Source organism: Equus caballus, chromosome 24, assembly GCF_041296265.1.
Source record: "Equus caballus isolate H_3958 breed thoroughbred chromosome 24, TB-T2T, whole genome shotgun sequence".
In the NCBI taxonomy this organism is placed as follows: domain Eukaryota; kingdom Metazoa; phylum Chordata; class Mammalia; order Perissodactyla; family Equidae; genus Equus; species Equus caballus.
Window position 1 is genome coordinate 38,791,272 of NC_091707.1, and position 15,913 is coordinate 38,807,184.

The following is a 15,913-nucleotide window of genomic DNA, read 5'->3' on the forward strand; positions in this document are numbered from 1 at the left end:
AACATGGCCAGGGAACATCACAGCACATAGGCTGCCTGCCTCAAGAAATGAAAAGGGAGCCTACCTAGGTATCAGGAGAGCTTCTGGCTATACCCTTTGTTCGTTGCACAACATTGGCCATTTGGATCACTTCTTTGGGCTTTAAAGTCCTCAACTGTGGAATATGAAGATCAAACCAGAAGAGTCCTAAGGTTCTTTTTGCCAACATAAAATATTTTCAGAGTCTAATATGTGCCCTACACTTTACACACACAAGTGTCGATGAAAATAATCCATAATCAATCTATAAATCAAAATTGGAGTGAGTTTATTATGAGCCAGATCTGAGGACTAGCCTGGGACCTTCCTTCTCCAAGGAAGAAAGGGCACCAAAGAAGTAGGGTGCAGAGTGGTTATATACCATCTTGGAACAAAGAGCATACATCACATGACAGTCCCTTTTACAATAGTCACAAGATTACTTTGCTGGCACAGATCAGCGAACACAGCACGTCAGTGGTCGCAAGGTGAGCACAACAAGTCAGTAATTAATCCTTAGTTTAGAGAAAGATGCTTATCCTAAAGGAAATGCCAATATGGGAGGGGTTATATCCCTATCTTTAGGGGCATAATTCTTATCTTTTGGATATAGTAAATATTTAAAGCAGATGTACAATGCATGTTCAATAGGCCATGTCAGGCCCTTTTGGAAAAACAAGGTCAGGTCAAATTAGTTTTAAACCAAATGGCTTCCTCATATATTCTAATATATCCTATTGCTTTTCATTTATTTATCACAAGGATGCAAGATAACCATTACTATGTCTATTGCATGAGGGATCTGAGGCTCAGAGAGAGTAGGTACACCTGGCAGATAACCCCAGATCAGTCTGGTTCCAAAGCTTGTGCTATTTCACCCTACAGTATTTTCTACTGTGTGTCTAGGGGTTGTGCTTAAAGGCCCCTGCAGCTCTAGGGAAGCAAAAGAGTAAAGACAGTCCCACAACCTTGGCCTAAACCAAGCCACCAAATCAGCAGGGGAAAATGCAGAAAATTGTATACAACTAAAAAAAGGCAGAGATGAGGGATGGAATAAAGGAAAAGAATGGTAAACAGAAAATATGAAATCAATACCTACAGTAACTGTGAACGGAATAAACTACCTACTGAAAGCAGCTTAGTTACATCACTAAGAACCCTGTGTTCCTTTCCATCTTCTGTTCTGCCTCCCTTTGTCATCTTTATTTTAGGTTCGGTTCTCCTCAAGGTCATAGGATAGCTGCTAATGCAATTGGAGCTACATGCTTCCTCACTCAAATCTAACAAGATTGAGATATGTTGTCTGAGCACTTCAAGCAAGAGTCCTGAAATTCACCAAATAAGACTTCTTAGGTCACATTCCTACCCCTGAATCAATGACCATGGCCAGGGAAGAATGGCTTAAGCCAACCAGGGCCCAATCCTTATTAAAATATTGTCCTCTTCGACAGCCTCTCCCCTTTCTTCCTACTTCACTGGTCTTGCTTCCTCATTTTCCCTGACCTCCAGGGCAAGCTTCAAGGGCGTGTGACAAGTGCAGTCACACAGAGTCCATCTTAGTTTAATGCTCTGTTGTCACCATCTTGAAATTGTTAGTAAGTTTTGAAGAATGGGCCCCATATTTTCATTTTGCACTAGGTCCTGCAAATCATGTAGCCAGTCCTGTTAACTACTCCTTTTCCCAATCTGTCTTGGGATTGCCTTTAGGATTGGCCCTGGACCCTTTTCCTTTCTCGATTCTCTCTTCATGTTCTTGCTTGGGTGGATCATTTTTATGGCTTTAAATGTTCTCCATATGATAATAAATCCCAAAGACATTATTCAGCTCAGATATCCCTGCTAAGCTCCATTTGCTTATATCTATCTTGCCACCTTGATACCTCAACTTGGATGTCTAATGGGCACGACAAAATTAATATATCATAAAATATGAATATTATTTCCTTCCCAAAATATCTATCCTCCCTCATGATCACTACACTCAAGTCTCTTGGATAAACTTTTGTACCTTGTCCTCCTTTCCTCACTCAAAAGCATTTGTGCTTCTTGTTCCCTCTGTCCACCAAGTTTGTACCAATTTACACTCCTCTAAGCAATCTATCATAAGGCCCATTTACCCACACCCTGATCATGACAGAGTATTGTTTTTTCCTAGCCATTTGATAGCTGGAAAAATGGTTTCTGATTATTGTCTTATTATTAGTAACACAATTTAATAATTCAGACTGACATCCCATCCTACTTATTTTAAAGTATAGAATTTAATGGTATCTTTTTTTGATAAATGGAACTTATTCTCATTAACAATATAAAGCATTTTCCTTGCTAACCTGCATGGTTTTATTCAGTTATCTATATAACAATGTTATACACTAGTAAGCAAAGCAACATTTTTTTAAATAACATCTTTAATTAAAGTTTTTGCAAAGGTAAAATATTAAACTTAAAATAGGTCTTAGTACATCAAAATACTAAGTTCTCTAATTGTATTCCAAGATGGTCTTTAAAACATAATATCCCATATATCACAGAAGAGCAACCTTGATCTGCAATTGTACAGAATGAATTTTACAAACATAATAAATATATTTACGCCCTTACACATAACAGTATGTACAACAGCAGTTGACAATAGTAGCTCAGAACAGCAAAAAAGATTAGTCTCTCCCCCAGAATTGTAGCCCTGACACATACTGGACTGATTTAAGGAACCTTGACTGAAATAGTAGTTACTAACTCAATGTAGTTCTTCCCTTAAAAGAGAAGAAAAAAAAGTCTCCCTTGTTCCACAAAATAAACAAAAATATTAAATTCGATGTGTTCTTCCTTAAACCATAAAAATGACAGAAGATAGACTAAGGCAGGCTTAAAAAGGGAATATAAACTTCAGAATAATTTCCATAGCATAATAGATTAAAATGCAAAACTATTTAACATAAACTCATGAGGAAATATATAAAGCAACTATTTTTTAACCAATGAATTCAAAATCTGAAATAGCTGATTCAGACAGGTGAGAGACAGACATGAAATAAAATGAAAATGTACAAAGATGAATTAATAAAATATTACATTGCACAAAAGCTCAAAAAAGTTCAAGATGAAATAATCTGAAAATATAGGAATTTTCTTAACTGGAAGAAAATGCTAAGTCATAAAGGGAACTCCCAAGAGGAAATTACATCTGTTTCCTGTACAAGGCGTATTTACCTTCTGAAAAGAATGGTGATATTATTGCTATAAGATAATCAAAAATTACTCTTAGAGACAACCCTTTTCATTCCTCCATAAAAGCCAGAAAAAATAAGAAAACCAAATCCTTGATTTTCACTATAGCAAAAGAAAATCTTTACACAAAAGCTGTTTTTATGTTCTTGCTGTCTAAAACCAGAATCTATTAGAATATGCTCTTCAAGGACATATTTAATCACTATACATGCTGCTCAACTCTTGATGGATTCCTAGAAGAGTAACATTAAGGTGGCTTTGATTTTAAGAGAGGCAACAATATAAATGTGCTATTATGATGGCATTTGATTAACAAAAAGAAATGTGAACATTTAAAAAAATATAAAAGCCCAATATAAAGATCCCCTTCATATAACAGACATTTTACTCTAGAAACTAATTGCACATTAAAGAGTTGTTTTAGCCAAATGTGGCTCTCCACAGAAATTAAATGTGCTCTCAGGCATTCAAATGGTCTGATTATCCAAATGACCACCAAAAAAAGAGTACATATACTGAAAGGCACACATTTCCACACTTTAGTCATTTTGTGTAAATTTTCCTTAGCACTGTTGATACATGTTAATCTTTTTTTAAAATAAAAGGTGCCATCACCATCTGTGCAAATCTAAACAACTCCTCTCCGGAAACCTTTACTTATTTTCACAATACCAAGTCTGAACTCTCTTCCCTCTTTGAATAAACAAGCTATTTTCATTTTAAAATTCTGAAAGTGGGAATCCTTGCCTTTTCAAAGGAATGACATTTTTATAGAACCTAATGAAATGATTTGCTAAATACAATGTTAAAAACATGATTAAGAATTCAAGTACAATAAAAGATAAGCAAGTGGCATTCTTATAGCAAGCCACTATAACAAAACTAAGACATGCTATTTGATTAAAAAGGAACAGAATGCAGTAATACATATAAGAGCACAATTTGGTATGCAGTGTTGTTTGGACCAGCTTTCAGAATTTTCACAGGTAAAAGAAAAGCATCTGCCAAGTATGCCATAATTAATATGCAATTCACAGGTGCAAATACAAATGGTTATTTCCTGCTTCAAAATAACCCTAGTTGAGTCACTCTGAAAGCAACGGTTGTTCATGTTCAAAAATGTTATAAAAACAGGCTAGTATACAATTCTACCATGAATACAAATGTTTGTCTACATAGAGGGCCCAAAACACGAGCTGAATATCATATAGTAATCCACAGTCAGTAGCACAGGAACTACTAGAAAGCCAAAGGGTTTCAATCAACACTGCAGCACTGCTAAACTTTTATAGGTAGTTCAGGTCATTGACTTCTTCATTGGGTAAATATAAACCTACTGCAACTACACTGAAGGACAACTGAACGACAGGACTTCCGTGATTTCACCCCCTCCCTTCTCTTCTCCCAGTCTCATTAACAAAAACGAAAAAACCTTTGTGTGCTTAAAGAGTAGTAGGGTAAACAAATAAACCTCCCCTCCAAAAAACTAAATTAATATAGTGAAAATAAAAACCGTATTACCAGTTATGGCATCTAAATAAAACCTAACTACTAGCATGCTAGAAACCAGCATTTATGCCAAAGTTCAGAACATAAGTTAAAGGGACCAAGTTGGTATGCAGGGTGGCAAGCAGGCAACAAAAAAAAAATGATTAGCCTTTTTGAGAAGTTTAAGGATTTGTGTTAAAAAACAACATATAAGAGCTCACAGTTTTTCTTTGCAATGTACTTTAAAGTGTTTCTATGTTAGTTCTGGAAACACACACAAAGGCAAATAAAAGGAAGACAAAAATGGAAGACAAAAAAAATTCAATATACAAGTAACTTAAACACATGTGAATTTTGTCAAGATAAACCATGAAAAGAAGTAGTTGTAAGAACACAAAGATAAAGAGAAGCGCTCCTACAGATTTCCCAGGCAACTAGTTCACACTGAACGCAGCACTGCCATATTGTTCTTTAGAGCCCCTTACAGAATACAGAGCTATGCATTCTTAATATACATATTAAATTTCTATTATTTTTAATATACAAATCAAATTTCTATGCTTTCTTCTCGATGTGCAAACTGGAGCCCACATCTATATTATCAATGGCCTGGAAGGGCCACCAAATGAAAGAGAGGTAAATATGTATTTAGTGGCCCACCCCCCTCTAACAACAAAGTTTTCCCCTCAAATTACAAAGTTGCATTTAAAAAAATGTGTTCAATTAGAATAATAGTTTTTAAATTATTTACTAGTAAACACAAGAAATTTTTATAATTACTAAATTGTTTAATAAAAATCCAGGTCCTCACCACCTCTCCAATGCTCTAATCAATGCACAGAATGTTAACTGAATTTTTGTTTAGCTTAAAAACTAAACACATATATAAGCATACACTTCAGCCCAAGAGGAAAAAAATCTGTATCTACCTATATGTGTATTATTTCTGCTAGATGGTACCTTTGTGAAATAAAATCATATTCCTGAGGAGCCACTTTGAGGTTTCTTTTTAAGGTGTCAGACTAAAAGAAACAAATACGTTTTTCTGTAAAGAAACTGAAGTTGTCATTTTAATTCTGCTCAACTCAGATGAGACCCAAGTCTTTAAACTACATTTAATGAGTATGAAACCTAATTAAAATATATATCGATTCCTGGGTCAAATTTTGTCTCCAAACTGTGATCACTGATTACTTCCTTTAACTCTTTAATAGATGTTTCATAAAGCAGGGAAGGAAGAGGTATATATTACTGAGAGAAAATAGTAAGTAAAAATATTTAAGACCTACTATGAGAGTTTCTAAATTGTTTCCTTGAACAAGTGAATTAAAATTCAACACCATAATTCTTACCCTTTTGTAAAAAGCTCACACGCCATTTTTACCAAATATAACCACATACAATAAACAGTTTCAGTTCAATCTATCAAAAGGGAAGTTTCCTCAGTTCATTCCAACAAGTATCTTCTGACTGAACCCAAGTTGGAGGAAGGAATATAGACATAGCTTTACATGCTAATTATTGGTGGCAGGTACCTGTATTTAAAATCGACAATTATGGTTTTCCTACACAAAACCCCAACCCCCCCACCCCCAACAACCCCAGGTGCTACAGTTCCATGGCTTGCCAGTTAGAAGTAGTGTCTATGTTGTCAAGGTCTCTTTGTTCCGGTAGCTTTGCTTCTACTGCACTTTTCTGACATGCAGAAGTTAAGTTTTGGTTGGTGTATGACCCAAGTTTCAAACTGTCCACTTTAAAATTTTTTTAAGTTTGTTTTGTTTTATTTATAAAAGAAAAGAACCAACTCTTCACCATTCTGCATCTCCAATGGCTTTGGAAAATATATAATCTCTTCCGTTAAGATTCATAATGCCATCCTTGAGATGAAATTTCCATTTGTTTTTACTTCTGTGTATCTAAATAAACAAACAAAAAAAGAATGTAAGAGACACAATCCAAAGACAGGAAACCAACAACAAAAAATCCATTCACACACTAAAAAAACTTTGTCTTGTACATTACTACATTTGCAAACTTGTTTTTTTTTAATTGAGATGTAATTGACAAATAACATTATATTAGTTTCAGGTGTAACATGATGATTTGATATTTGTATATATTGCAAAATGATTGCCACAATAAGTCTAGTTATCATCCACATTTACAAATTTTTTTGTCTTGTGATGCCAACTTTTAAGATCTACTCTTTTAGCAACTTTCAAATATACAAAACAGTATCATTAACTACAGTCACCATGTTGTAAGTTATATTTCCATGACTGACTGACTTCACAACTGAAAGTTTGTAACATTCAACCACTTTAACTCATTTCATCCACTCCCTACCCCTTGCCTCTGGCAATCACCAATTTGTTCTCTATATCAATGAGTTCAATTTTTTTGTTTGTTTTAGATTCCACATATAAGCAAAATCATATATTTGTTTTTCTCTAAGATTTCATTTAGCATAATGCCCTCAAGGTCCATCCATGTTGTCACAAATGGCAAGATTTCCTTCTTTTTTATGGTTGAATAATATTCCATTGTACATACACATACATACATACATATACACACACACACACACACACACACACTGTATTTTCTTTATCCAGTCATCCAACGATTTGACACTTAGATTGCTTCCATGTCTTGGCTATTATAAATAATGCTGTAACGAACATGGGAGTACATATATCTTTACAAGTTAAGTGTTTTTGTTTCCTTTGGATAAATACCCAGGAGTGGAATTGCTGGATCATATGGTAGTTCTATTTTTAATTTTTTGAGGAACCTCCATACTGGTTTCCATAGTGGCTGCACCAATTTACATTCCCACCAACAGTGCACAAGGTTTCCCTTTTCTCCATATCCTCGCCAACATTTATTATTTCTTGTCTTCTTGATGATAGTCACTCTAACAGGTTGAGAGGTGCTATCTCATTGTGGTTTTGATTTGCATTTCCCTGATGATTAGTGACATTAACTATCTTTTCATATACCTGTTGGCCATTTGTACGTCTTCTTTGGAAAAATGTCTATTCAGATCTTTTGCCCATTATTTAATTGGATTGTTTGTTTTTTTGCTATTGAGTTACACAAGTTCTGTATATATTTTAGATACTAACCCCTTATCAGATATACGATTTGCAGATATTTTCTCCCTTTCAGAAGGTTGCCTTTTCATTTTGTTGATGGTTTCCTTTGCTGTGCAGAAGCTTTTTAGTATGATGTAGTCCCACTTGTTTGTTTTTGCTTTTGTTGCCTTTGCTTCTGGTGTCAAATCCTAAAAATCACCGCCAAGACGGATGTCAAGAAGCTTACTGTGTAAGTTTTCTTCTAGTAGTTTTATGGTTTTCAGTCTTACATTCAAGTCTTTCATCCATTTTCAGTTGATTGTTGTGTTATGGTTTAAAATAGTGGTCCAATTTATATTCTTTTATATCTTTTACAGTTTTCCAAACACCATTTATTGATGAGAACTGTCCTTTCCTCATAGTGTATTCTTTGCTCTTTTGTTGTAAATTAACTGACCACATATGCATGGGTTTATTTCTGGGCTCTCTTTTCTGTTCCACTGATCTACAGGTCTGTTGTTATGCCAATAACATACTGTTTTGATTACCATAGCTTTGTAATATAGTTTGAAATCAGGGAGCATGATACCTCTAAGCTTTGTTCTTCTGTCTCAAGACTGCTTTGAGTATTCAGGGTCTTTGGCGATTTCATACAAATTTTAGGATTATTTTTTCTATTTCTGTAATAAGATGCCACTGGAATTTTGATAAGGATTGCATTGAATCTATTTAGATTGTTCTGGGTAGTATGGATATTTCAACAATATTAATTCTTCCAATCCATGAGCATGCAATATCTTTCCATTTATTTGTGTCTTCCTCAATTTCTTTCATTAACGTCTTACAGTTTTCAGAGTACAGGTCTTTTACCTCCCTTGTTAAATTTATTCTGAAGTATTTTATTCTTTTTGATGCAACTGTAAATGGGACTGTCTTCTTAATTTCTCCGATAGTCTGTTATGAATGTATAGAAATACAACAGATTTTTACATATTGATTTCGTTCCCTGCAACTTTACTGAATTCGTTTATTAGTTCTAACAGTTTTTTAGTGGAGTCCTTAGGGTTTTCTATACATATAATATCATATCCTCTGCAAACAGTAACAGTTTTACTTCTTCCTTTCCAATTTGAATACCTTTTCTTTTTCTTGCCTAACTGCTCTGGCTACAATTTCTAATACTATGTTGAATAAAACTAGCAAGAATGGGCATCCTTGTCTTGTTCTTCATCTTAGAGGAAAAGCTTTCAGCTTCTCACAATTGAGTATGATGCTACCTGTGGACTTGTCATACATGTCCTTTATTATGTTGAGGTATTTTCCCTCTACAGCCTCTTCGTTGAGAGTTTTGGTGATAAAGAGATGTTGAATTGTGTCTCATGCTTTTTCAGCATCTATTGAAATGACTGTGTATGATTTTTACCCTTCATTCTGTTAATGTGGTGTCTCACCCACTGATTAATTTGCAGATGGTGAATCATCCTTGCATCCCTGGAATAAATTCCACTTGGTCATGGTATATAATCCTTTTAAAATACTGTTGAATTGGGTTTGCTAATATTTTGTTGAGGATTTTTGGATGTATGTTCATCAGGAATATTGGCCTCTAATTTTCCTTTCTTGTGGTATCCTTGTCTGGTTTTGGTATCAGGGTAATGCTGGCCTTGTAAAATGTGTTTGGAAGTGCTCCCTCCTCTTCTATTTTTTGGAAGAGTCTGAGAAGGACTGGTGTTAATTCTTCTTTAAATGTTTGTTAGAATTCACCAGTGAAGCAATCTGGCCCTAGACGTCTGTTTGTTGGGAGGTTTTTGATTACTGATTCAATCTCCTTACTAGTATTCAATGTGTTCAGATTTTTTATTTCTCCATGATTTAGTCTTGGAAGGTTTCATGTTTCTAGGAATTTATCTATTTCTTATAGGTTGTCCAATTTGTTGGTGTATAACTGTTGATGGCAGTCCCTTATTATCCCTCATATTTCTGTGGTATCAAAGGTCACATCCTTCTCTTTCACTTCTGATTTTATTTATTTGAGTCCTCTCTCTTTATTCTTAGTAAGTCTAGCTAAAGGTCTGTCAATTTTGTTTATGTTTTCAAAGAACCAGCTCTTAGTTTCACTGATCTTTACTATTGTCTTTTTAGTCTCTATTTCATTTGTTTCCGCTCTGATCTTTGTTATTTCCTTCCTCTACCAACTTTGGGCTTCATTTGTTCTTCTTTTTCTAGCTCCTTGTGGTGTAAAATTAGGTTACTTATTTGAGATTTTTCTTATTTCTTGATGCAAGCATTTATCTCTGCAAGCTTCCCTCTTACAAATGCTTTTGCTGCCTTACCACAAGCTTTGGTATGTTCTATTTCCATTTTCATTTGTCTCAAGGTATTTTTTTATTTCACTTTTGACTTCTTTGACCCACTGTTTGTTCAGTAGCATATTGTTTAATCTTGAAATATTTGTGAATTTTCCAGTTTTCTTCTTGTAATTGATTTCTAGTTTCATACCATTGTGGTTGGACAAATTGGTTTCTTTGTGAAGTTTCATTTGATGAAAAAAAAATAAGAAAGAAACACATTCACTCACTAGATGGGTTTAAAAAAAAATCTATCTATAATTAGTATTATTTTAGCTCTTAGTATTTGTTTTTATTAACGCAGTTGTTAATATTTTCTGGAAAATATTTTACCTCTATATCTAAACACAAGGTTTGCCATATACACTTTCTTTTTTCACAAGACATTTTATACTGGCAAATACTTAAAACAAGAATACCCCTTGTTCTCCCTGATGCTTCTAGACCACTGTTTTGCCTTTTCTCTATTAACTCCTTTTATGTTCACACCATTTAACCTCAGGCTTTTCTTCATTCCTCATATCTGCTGACCATCAGGACACTATCTTTTCATTGGTATCATGTTTACAACCATTCTCCTCTTCTTCCTCACATATGGTAACAACTTCCACATTGCTGACCCTTCTAATACTGTGGCCTCACAGTACCAGTATTCATACTAATACTACTATTTCTAACCTCTAATTACTTTATCTCTAATTTTACTCTAGTTGTCTCCAGGACACCTGGCAACTGTTTTCTCAAAGGCCACCAATAATCTTCTACTTACTACATCAATAACCTCGTCATCTGACTTATTACAGTAATCTTCTGATTTCCAGGACTTCACTCTCTCCTCCCTTCCAATCATCTTATAAATATCACTGCCAGAAACACAACTCTAACCAATCACCTCTGCTTGACTATTTCTATTTCTACATGACCTGGTAATAACTCACCTTTCCAAGCTTATTTCCTACCTCCACATTCCTCAAAGACTATATTTCACTCAAAAGAAGTTATCCCCCTTGCTCCCATTTTTACAAATTCAATTCCTATTTCAGGATCCATCTCAAAAATACTGTGCCCTCCACAAAGCCTTCCCTAATCTCATCAGCTACAACTACTCTTTCCTACTGATTAATTCCCAATGGCATTCCGAAAGATATTTCCAGTATTATTTCTAAGTATATACAATTATGGAATGATTTTTTTCTACCAAAATAAAACTCCTTATGGTTTTCTCAAGACCTAACATGGAACCTTATACATGGCAGCATTTAACAAATACACCTGAAGGATGGCTGATCATCCAGTCACTTACAGCAGATTTCAAAAACTACATAACATCCACAGTTAAGCCAAAGGAGGAAGGGTAGAGTTCAAATTGGGCCAAGCCCTGACCATTCTCATCTTTGCCTTCATTTACAATTTTTAGTTATTTGCAATTCTGTGGATTTAGGTTAAAAAGGAGTTGTAAAACTTAACTGAAATGACTTTTCTTCCCTTTCCTAGTAAGTCCCACTCATTATTCAATGTTCAGTTTAAGCTCAATGTCTTCTTCAAAGAAGGACCAATGGTTCTCCCTCTTCTGATTGAAAAGGACCTCAAAATCAAGTAGTTTTAGGCTTTCATTTTCAAAAGAGGAAATTATAGCCTGGAGAGGTTCAACTACCTGACCAAGAGCATACTGCTATTAAGTGACAAAGATGATTCTTGAGTTCCAGCCCAATACTCTTTTTTACTAAATCAAGCTGTTTCATACAGTAATGTAGAAATGTTCACTATGTACAGATATTTTTTGAGATCCCATTCCTAAAATTCCATAGTCTAACCTCCCCTTGCAAACCTTCTCTATGGCATATTTTTGGCAAATCATTGTTCAGTGTCTGCTTGGGTATGATTAGAAGTCGGGGGCAAAGAATTGCACATTAAGGTATTCCTTTCTGGGACAGTTCTTTTAAAAGTCTTTCATACTTTATCCCTTACTGAAATCTGCTTCCTCCAAATTTCCACTTATTGATCCTAGCTCTGCCTCTTGTGACTTAATTAAAAAAACAAATCAAACAACCTTTCATATATTTGCAAACCATTCTCATGCTCTTCTCTAGATCACTGACTTAAGCTATATACACATTTAACACTTACCAAATTTTTCTTACTTATTAAAACAAAATAGAGCACAATAAAGTTAAAACAGTAGTCAGGGCAGAGAGTACAGCATTAAGTGCTCTTATATCTCTGGTCTGAATACAGATCTTCCTCAACTTTCAAAGGGATTGCATCCCAATAAACATATTGGAAGTTGAAAATATCATGTCAAAAATGCATTTAATACAACAAACCTACTGAACATCATAGCTTAGCCTAGCCTACCTTAAACATGCTCAGAACACTTACATTAACCTACAGTAGGGCAAAATCATCTAACTCAAAGCCTATTTTTATAATAAAGTGTTAAATATCTCATGTAATTTATTGAATACTGTACTGAAATGAAAAATAGAAGAGTAGTAAGGGTACAGAATGGTTATAAGTGTACTGGCTGTTAACCCTCATTATCTGGCTGACTGGGAGCTGCGGATCACTGCCACTGCCCAGCACTATGAGAGAGTATCATACTGCACATTACTAGCCCAGGAAAAGATCAAAACTGAAAATTCAAAGTATAGTTTCTACTAAATACATATCGCTTTTGCATCACCATAAAGTCAAAAAATCATTAAGTCAAATCATCACAAGTCAGAGACCATCTGTACACTATGTAGATATTAAACCTAACGTCTTAAGATGGATTATTTGAATGTCTAACAGATAACCAAACTAAACATGTCCAAAACTGATCACTCTCCCCTCCCAAACTCACTCCATCTGCAGCCTTCCTCATCTGAGTTGATGGCATCTCCATTCTTCATGCATTCTTGATTCCTTTTTCTTTTCTACCATACATCCAAGAAGAGTCAAGAAACACTGCTGACTCTTCCTTGAAAAAATATCTAAGATCCAGCTGCTTCTCACCACTTCCAATACTATCATAGCCTGAGTTACCATCATCTCTCATGTGGATTACTACAATATCCCTGTTTCAACCTTTGGTTCCTCCACACACTCTGCTCTCAACAAAGAAGGCAAAGTAATCCTTTTAAAATTAAAATGCAAATGATATGACATTTGTCTATTTGAAGCCTTCCAATAGCTTCCAGTTCACTCAGAGTAAGAGCCCATGTCCTCACAACGTCCCACACTACTATACTCCCCAACCCCGCCCCCGGCCAGGTCCACTCACAGTGGCCTCCTTGTCACTCCTTACACATAACAGGCAGGCTCTGCCACCAGATAATGACAGGGCTAACTCTCTTCAAGTCTGTTCAAATTTCATCTCGAAAGGAGTAAGATGATTGTCCTATTTAAAACTGTAACCCGTCCCCCTTCCCACTCTGTATTTTTCCACACCAATTATCAGCTTCTAACATATCATGTTAATTTATTATTATGTTTTAGCATCTGTCCCCCTCCACTACAGTAAGCATCCCAATGGCAGAGATTGTTCTGTTTCATTCACTAGTGCCCTGGGACATCATAGACACTCAGTATTTGTTGAATGAAAAGACCTCTGTCTCCTCTTTTCTTTGACTCTCTACAGATAAAGTATTATCCTAAAAATGGGTATACAAATTTATTTACAGCATGAACCAAGTGACTGCAACCTGAAAGACCACGGGATTATATAACCAAGAAAGTGGTGACTAGCTAGTTAAAAGGAATTCCACAAAGAAATTGATTGCATTCTAATGCAAGACAATTTGCAAAAAGCAAATGTAGAAGTTTCATGGATCAAATAATAGTCCCAGTACTCAGCACTGAAGTCACTGCATAATGAATGGTAAATATTCTTATTTGAATAAAATCACAAAATGCAACTTGAAAAACAATCCATTACTGCCCCTAAGCCCTTCATGTAGGAGTATTCTGAATGCCAGGAGAAAGGCCTCTTAAATTTCTTAAAGACAAACATATTACATAAAATTACCTATAAAGAAGACTGAAGCCTCAAACACCTATGCATCCTTATCTACCAATACTTAAAGGAGAATTCTGCCTCATAGTAAGTTTAACTAAGATTCTAATTTGATCGGCAACAGAAATTTCATTATTCTATGATGGCTTCTAAATTGTTAAAATTTTAAAGTTTAGGCTTCAAAAATAAACTCCTAAAATTCAAGTTAACTCAAACTATATCCAACCCCATTTTAATCAGTCGTAGACTGAACAACACCATTCTTTACTGTTGGCTAAAACATCAAGCCCCCAACTCTCTGTCTACAGAACTCACTTGATTCTAAAAATTAGATCACTCCAAAATTTACAACTGTTTATCATTCAACACACTATTTAAAGTTACTTTTAATTTCTTAGTTTAAGACACTAAAATAATATCTCTGGGAGCAAAACAAACCAACTTTAACATTTAAAATATTACGTGTACAATTTATACCAAAGAAGAATAGAACCATTCTCTTATAATATGAAAATACTTGGAAGTATATTCTTCAGTTAAGCTAAGGTCCTCTCTTGCCTGATAAATCTGTCTTTTTATCATGAAACTGTGTTCTAGAAAATTTGGTTGCAAAGGTTCCCTTGAGATTTCCTGACAATAAAGCTTTACTGGTATCTCCTGTATTATTCTTACTCTACAGGAATATAACACCAAATTACATTTATTATAATGTGTCTGATGTAGAGTATTAAGAACACTCAGATATACGTCATAAGGCACAAAAGTGGATGCTCTGATAACTCTAAATCAATGACCTCACTGACTTTATTCTCTAACTTGACAGGTATATAACCAGCTTGACTTTACCTTTTCATCAGGAAACAATAAGATCCATTGTGTCAACATTTTCTCTATAGGTCTGTTTGCGATAAGCATGGCTTACTTATTATTTATAACATTCATTTCTATAAGAGCAACACAAATTTAGGATTTTCATCATGTAACAAAAATTTATGCAAAGCACAAACTTTGCATGATCATGACTACAGCTCCAATGCCTGGCACGTTTAGGCACTTAAGAAATTTTTGTTTAGTGAATGAGTCGTGCTTACAAACAAAACCCCACTGCTTCTGTTAGAGTTTTTAGCATTTGGTAAAAATCTGCTGAAATTAAATTATAAATGCAATATAATTTGTGAATTTATTATAAATTTCATGCTTATAATCAGAAAACAAATCTTATTCCAAATTAAATGTTTTGATAAGTAACAAAATCTAAACAATGCCAGTAACTATAACAAAAATACGTGGAAAGTAGAACCCTTTTTTAAGAATTAAGAAAACAAGGAGTTGGGGCTGGCCCCATGGCCGAGTGGTTAAGTTCACGCGCTCTGCTGCAGGCAGCCCAGTGTTTCGTTGGTTCGAATCCTGGGCGCGGACATGGCATTGCTCATCAAACCACGCTGAGGCAGCGTCCCACATGCCACAACTAGAAAGACCCACAATGAAGAATATACAACTATGTACCGGGGGTCTTTGGGGAGGAAAAAAAGGAAAAAATAAAATCTTTAATTAAAAAAAAAGAAAACAAGGAGTGATTAGCTAATTCTCAGAGAACCTAGTTTAAAAGTTCCTAATGCTACCAAAATTTAGCAAAGCGAAATAATTTTTTAAATGATTTTTTGTAAAAATGTCTCTGTTAGTTATCAGTCCTGTTTATTGCTCTAGTTCTCTCCTTAGTAAAAAAAAAAAAAAAAGTTACAGAGATTCAATTACAG

General features: G+C 34.8%; 1 protein-coding gene across 6 annotated transcripts in view; it reads right to left on the minus strand.

Annotated features, from left to right (window-relative positions):
- Nucleotides 1-2,606: 2,606 nt before the first annotated feature.
- GTF2A1 (general transcription factor IIA subunit 1) overlaps nucleotides 2,607-15,913 on the minus strand; it is a 47,799-nt gene continuing 34,492 nt past the window's right edge. For all 6 annotated transcript variants that reach the window (XM_023628209.2, XM_070249372.1, XM_023628207.2 and 3 more), the window contains one exon: nucleotides 2,607-6,650. In XM_023628209.2, the coding sequence (XP_023483977.1) occupies nucleotides 6,543-6,650 (108 nt within the window). In that variant the 3' untranslated portion in view covers nucleotides 2,607-6,542. The remainder of the gene's footprint in view (nucleotides 6,651-15,913) is intronic.